The sequence below is a fragment of the Marmota monax genome, unplaced genomic scaffold (genome assembly GCF_021218885.2).
Source record: "Marmota monax isolate L192 unplaced genomic scaffold, Marmota_monax_Labrador192_F-V1.1 WCK01_AAM20220418_F8-fsc00005, whole genome shotgun sequence".
Taxonomy (NCBI): domain Eukaryota; kingdom Metazoa; phylum Chordata; class Mammalia; order Rodentia; family Sciuridae; genus Marmota; species Marmota monax.
The window spans coordinates 4,219,140-4,225,659 of record NW_026692254.1 but is presented as its reverse complement, the minus strand read 5'-3'; the positions used below and the strand labels follow the sequence as shown (position 1 = coordinate 4,225,659).

General features: G+C 36.9%; 1 protein-coding gene across 8 annotated transcripts in view; it reads left to right on the top strand.

Moving 5' to 3' along the window:
• Nucleotides 1–6,520, top strand: part of Dzank1 (double zinc ribbon and ankyrin repeat domains 1) — an 80,327-nt gene that overhangs the window by 141 nt on the left and 73,666 nt on the right. For 3 of the 8 annotated variants that reach the window (XM_046434740.2, XM_046434696.2, XM_046434749.2), the window contains exons 1-4: nucleotides 5–194; nucleotides 1,643–1,759; nucleotides 2,879–2,953; nucleotides 5,315–5,468. In XM_046434740.2, the coding sequence (XP_046290696.1) occupies nucleotides 137–194; nucleotides 1,643–1,759; nucleotides 2,879–2,953; nucleotides 5,315–5,468 (404 nt within the window). In that variant the 5' untranslated portion in view covers nucleotides 5–136. Of the gene's footprint in view, nucleotides 1–4; nucleotides 195–536; nucleotides 1,019–1,642; nucleotides 1,760–2,878; nucleotides 2,954–5,314; nucleotides 5,469–6,520 lie in introns of those variants that run through there. The other 5 variants (XM_046434706.2, XM_046434724.2, XM_046434716.2 and 2 more) reach the window with 5 other exon arrangements.

Genomic DNA, 6,520 nt, shown 5'->3' with positions numbered 1-6,520 from the left:
GAGAGACAGGCAACCGGGTTGGGGGAGGCTGAAGTGCCTTGGGGGTCCTGATCTCTGTCCTCGTGACTGCTGGAGGAGGAGGAGGAGGGCCTCCTTTACTCCAACTAAAGGACGCAGGCGTTCCTGACTGCCCCTGATGGACCAGGGCGAGGACCCTATAGGGTCCTATAAGCAAGAAGATGGTGCAGGTGGAGGTAGTTGGGAGGTGGTGGTGGGGTGCTGTTGACCGCCCTCTGCGGTTTGAATCTAGTGATCAGACATTTTTCTCGGTCTCCTTCGCTTGAGGCCCACTGGCCTCCCAAGGGCAGCTACTAGTTCCATGCGCGAATTATTCTATCCATCAACTATTTATTTATGTCTTTTCAAGTATTTTTATTTTAAATGCTTCTCACTTGAATGGAAATGTGCGTAAGGGCACGTTCTCCCGCACTCCCGTGTTCCCGTGTTCAGTCACACTTTTGTCAGGCCCAGTGCTGCGCTAGTATCCGCAGTTTAGATTTTTTTTTTTTTTTTTTTTTTTTTTGGTACTGGGGATTGAACTCAAGGGCATATAACCACTGAGACACATCCCCAGCCCTTTTTTGTATTTTATTTAGAGACAGGGTCTCACTAAGATGCCTAATGCCTCCGTAGGTTGCTGAGGCTGGCTTTGAACTTGTGGTCCTCCTGCTCCCACAGTTTATATTCTTGGCTCTCAATCTGGAACTATCCAACAAGGGAGGTTTTAAGTTCACTCCTTAAGTTTAGTTATCCCACTAATACAATCTGACGAGACTGAAAATGCAAAGATGTTCAGAGCAACTGTGTGTAAGAGTTGCCACAACCAAAACTAAAGACACTAGATATAGTCTAATGCCCAAACACAAATTGATGCATAAGTGTACATAAGTGTATGGAAAATTGTAAATTTAAAAATGAGGATGCAAAAATTAGACTTTAAAAGTTGAGTGAATATGGAAGTTATAATTAGCACTTTCCAACTTCTTGGAAGGCATATTCTTGGAAGGCCTCTGTACTGGTAATTAATAATTTATAAGTACAACAGATTAAAGTGGGAGACTTGTGTTTGTTGATCACTGTTTATATCTGTACTAACTTCCTTTCTCTTCAGAAGTGATGCTTTGCAGTCCTTCTAAAGTGTCTATGTAGCTATCAAATTTAAGAACCACTGTGGTGGTTCCTGGACCATGGACCTGAAGCTTTCCCAGAAGAGTTGGCTCTAAATGAACACTTTGTGCTGCCTACACAGTTCCTTCTGGTCACCCTCTGTGATGACTTGCTTGAGGTCAAGGGTGATGGCCCAATAATTGAAGGAAAGAAAGGGTTATAATAATCCAGACGGAATTGAGTTCAGAGCATTAGTGATGGTCTCTGTTCTGTTTTAGCCATTTAATTTGTCCATTTAAAATGACTCCATTATCCCATCTCATTCATTCATGCTCTTTCTCAACAGCAAAAATAAAGCTGAAATGTAAATTATTTCAATTAAAATGGGATGATATTTGTAAGTGGCATACTCATAATATTCTTTTTAGGTTACACTAATTTTGCCATATTTAAGTAAGTTGCTGCTCTTCGGTTCTTGTATTCAGATATAGGTGCTTAATAGAATTTATTTTTATCCTTTTTTTTTTTTTATAAGGAGAGAATATGACTGCTGGTTCGGTGTGTGTCCCTCAGATCATACCACTTCGGGTGCCTCAACCTGGAAAAGCAAATCATGAAATTGATAACAATACTTTTTTGGAAATGAAATCAGGTAGGAATCATATGTGTTGGAAATTGTTTAAAATAACATTGTCATACTCTTTGTGTTCATGTGGTTGCTGATTCATCTCTTTATATGCTTTCTATACTCAGGATGTTGGGAAGTTTGTAAAACTTCCACAATTCCAAACAATGTTGTACTTTGGTTGTTTAAAACATGGTATATATTTAGATTAAATGGTTAGCTTTGACTAAGCTCTCATTTATATAGGTACACAGTTCCAATTGATTCACCTTAGTTGAATTTAATTTTAATTAAATTTAAAAATTAAAAAAAATTAAAATTTAATTTTAATTTTCCCAGGAAGCTTGTTATTTTGCTTGGATAATAAATTTAACTTACTATGGGCTGGGGTTGTGGCTCAATGGTAGAGTGCTCGCCTAGCAAGCATGAGTTCGAACCTCAGCACCACATAAAAACAAAATAATGTGTCCACCCACCTATAACTAAAGATACATAAATAAATGAATATTAAATAAATAAATAAATAAATTTAACTTACTAATACAGACTTTCAAATGTCTCAGTTTAGAAATGGAATCCTATCTTTGACAACATCTGATGACGTACGGCACTTTACATAGCCTTTCTGAGTCTCAATTTCCTTATAGTAAGATAAAGTTAGTCATATCTGCCACTTGGAGCCATTGTAAGGACTGAGTGACTTGGTATATATGTGAGGTGGACAGGATCCAGCATGTAATAAAATATATTTTAACTATTATAAAAATAAAAGAGAGACTATATCTCCTGGTAATATTTATTCTTCAAACTCTTAAATGTATCTATATACATACACACACATGTACATTTAATGAACATGAGAAATGAAAGCTTTATAGATCCAAAATTTGAAGAAATATTTGTCTAAAAAAGATTTTGAAACTCCAATTATATATTTTAATAAATGTATACAAACTATCTACATTTCTAGTATGTCTCCTATGCTTCCTAGACTAAGAATTCCAACTAAGAATATGGTTACATTATACTATGTCCTCCTTTATCTTAAAAGCTAATTTGATTTTTAAAAATAAGGAACCAAAATTAAAATGTAAATATGTGTGCTCATAGTTCTTATTTTGATACAAGTTTTTGTTTTGATACAAGGTCTCACAAAGTTGCTGAGCTGTCCTCAAACTTGTGATCCTATTGCTTCAGCCTCCCAAATACCTGGGATTACAGGTATATGGCACTATGCCTGGAAAGATACTATTTTTTCAATCTCAGAAATTAGCAAAATTAAAAGAAAAATAGGTAACATACTTTATTGGGGAGATTGTGGTTAAATAGGCATTTTCATGCATGGCGGGTGGCAGTGTACGTTGCTTAATCACCCAGGGAATGCAGTTTGAATATATTAATCAAAAGTACAAATGCAAAGTCAGGCTCAGAGGTATGTCCTAGAGTCCCAGCTACTCAGGGAACTGTAGCATGAGACTTTCGAGTTCAAGGACAGCCTGGGCAACATAGCTAGACACTATCCTAAAAATGTTTACAAATGTACATACCTTTTGATCTGTTAGTACTATTTCTACATATTTGTTTTATAGATGTACTTACAAAAAGAATTCTTTATAGGATTGTTCATTACAGTGCTTATGTTTGCAAAAGAAAAAAGAAAAAAAAAAGCAAACAACCTAAGTGTCCCTCTTTAGAGAATTAAATTGTTGTTCACCTGAATGAGGAGATTGAATGCAGTCATAACAAAAAAAAAGAGAATGTTCTTTATGTGCCAAAATAGAACAATTTCCAAGACATGTTAATAATTGAAAAAAGAAAAGAAATGTATGGAACAGGATATAGTATGCCACCATGAGTGTTAAAAGGGAGGGGAAAATAAGACTATATACCTACATGTACCAATAAAGTTTTTTGGGGGGGGTACGAGGGATTGAACTCAAAGGCGCTCAAACCCTAAGCAACATCCCCAGGACTATTTTATATTTTATTTAGAGACAGGGTCTCACTGAGTTGTTTAGCACCTTGCTGTTGCTGAGGCTGGCTTTGAACTGATGATCCTCCTGTCTCAGCCTCCTGAGATGTTGGGATTACAGGTGTGTATCACCACACCCAGCCCAATAAAATGTTTTTTGAAGGACACTCAGTATACCATTGGTTGTCTTTGGACAGCCAATGTGAGCTCTAATGGGGAGAATTTTCATTGTATAGCATTTTTAAACTTTTGAATTTTTAATCGTGAATTTATTGCATTTATTTTTTTAAATATTTATTTTTTAGTTTTTTAGGTGGACACAATATCTTTATTTTATTTTTATGTGGTGTTGAGGATCAAACCCAGTGTGCTGCACATGCCAGGCGAGCGCGCTACTGCTTGAGCCATATCCCCAGCCTGCATTTAATTTTTTTCAGGAATTACAAGAATCATTTACCAAGTCCAAAAAATATATAATAAGTCATTTCTTAAGAAATGCTAAAGGCTCTGCCAGGCCAGGTGGCAGACACTTGTAATCCCAGCAGCTTGGGAGGCTGACAGAGGAGGATCACAAGTTCAAAGCCAGCCTCAGCAGTGGCAAGGCACTAAGCAACTCAGTAAGACCCTGTCTCTAAATAAAATACAAAATAGTGCTGGGGATGTGACTCAGTGGTCAAGTGCCCCTGAGTTCAATCCCAGGTATTGTACCCACCACCACCAAAAAAAAAAAAAGAAAAGAAAGAAAGAAAAGAAATGCTCAAGGCTGGGGGTATACGTTAGTAGTAGTACACTTACCTAGCATGTGCAAGGCCCTGGGTTGAATCCCCAACACCACAAAACAAAATGAATGAAGAAATGCTCAAAAAAATTAAAAATTAATTTCTGTTTTCTATGTGGATGGTGTTGTCTTAAAAACTGACCTCTATTCTATTTGTATCAATGCCCTGTTAGAGACACAAAAGAGCATAATGGTTCGGGGCTGGGGTTGTGGTTCAGTGGTAAAGCACTTGCCTAGCACAAGTGAGGCCCTGGGTTTGATTCTCAGCACCACATATAAATAAATAAAAAATAAAGGTACTGTGTCCAAGAGCATAATGGTTCAAGAACATAAGCTATGGTTTCAACTGACCAGAAGTCATACCATAATGCATCTATTATTTAGGAAGTTTGTTAATCTCTTAGCGACTCAGTTATCTTATCTAGAAAATGGGCATAAAATAGGGACTCAGATTTATACAGATGAAGTCAGAAGTGAGCTCATTTGGGCTGGGATTGTGGCTCAGCAAGAGCCCTCGCCTAGCACATGCAAGGCCCTGGGTTCCATCCTCAGCACCACATAAAAATAAATAAATAAAATAAAGATATTGTGTCTAACTACAACTAAAAAATAAATATTTTTTTAAAAAGAAGTGAGCTCATTCATGTAAAGCACTGTGCTAACACAGAGAAAGAATTATTGTTAGTTATTTTTAGTTATTTTCATATATATTCAAATTCATATGTGTGAATTTGTATGTGTAGAAACTCCTCAAATAACTGACCTTTAGGCATTATTCAGGGGCTAGCCTCTTTAGTGTTAATTTATAGTTATCCTGTTTTGAATTTTTCAGATACCCCAGATGTCAACATATATTATACCCTGGATGGTAGCAAACCTGAATTTCTGAAGAGAATTGGTTATGGAGAAAATAATACGTTTAAGTATACAAAACCTATTACTCTGCCTGATGGAAAAATACAAGTTAAAGCTATTGCAGTCTCTAAGTAAGTTAAGAAAGTGGTGATCAGACTGATTTATAATATAATGACATTATGTTCTGATTTTACTTATTTATTCCTTTGAGAATTAGTGTTGCATTAGAAAGACACAAAAAACTTAATTGTAGCATATGCAAGTAACTCATTGTTTTATTTGCATTTTACTGAGGTATGCTGTAAAGTGCACAAATCATAAGTGCATTCAATGAAGTGAAATCAATAAGCTCAATGAGTATCAATGTGTATTAACATTGCTTTTATTTCAAATTCCACTTTGGGTCTTCAGGAAGAAAGAGCCTGCCTAGGGCTGGGAACCTCCTCTAAAGAGCTTCTCCTGGCTCTGAGGAAAGCATTGCATTTACTGGATGGTTCTTATTCCTCAGGATGCAGCCTACAACAGCACCATGATTCACTCTTTCGTTTTGTATTAATTTAATTGATCTTTGAAGCTGTTGTCTTTTCACAAAAGTGGAGGGCATTAGACACTTTATTCTTCCTTTCCCACTTGGTGCTTTTTAACCATTTTGAAACCTTTTTGAAAACACTATTAATTTGGAAACCTTCACCATATGTTGTAGGGGAAAAGCCTCAATTGCTTAGCAAGTCTGTGTGATTGTGATGGAAGAATCATTTTGTTCAGCAAGACCGGTTTGGCCACATTTCAGGAATCTATTTAAGCGCCAAATCAAATACCTGTTGGCCCCAGAGTCCCCCTGCTGGCTGAACTACTGCATGATCCTTTTTTTAAAAAAAATATTTTTAGCTGTAGATGGAATATCTTTTTTTTTTTTTAATGTGGTGCTGAGAATTGAACCTAATGCCTCACACATGCTAGGCAAGCGCTATACCACTGAGCCACAACCCCAGCCCACTGCATGACTTTTTGAAAAGAGGGGCAACTTTACCAAAGATGACTGTTTTGGCATCTGAAAATTTAAAACAATTAAAGATAAAATGTATCTGGGCGCAGTGGTGTATGCCTGTTAGTCCCAGCGGCTCAGGAGGCTGAGGCCTGAAGAATGTGAGTTCAAAGCTAGCCTCAGCAAAAGCGAGGTACT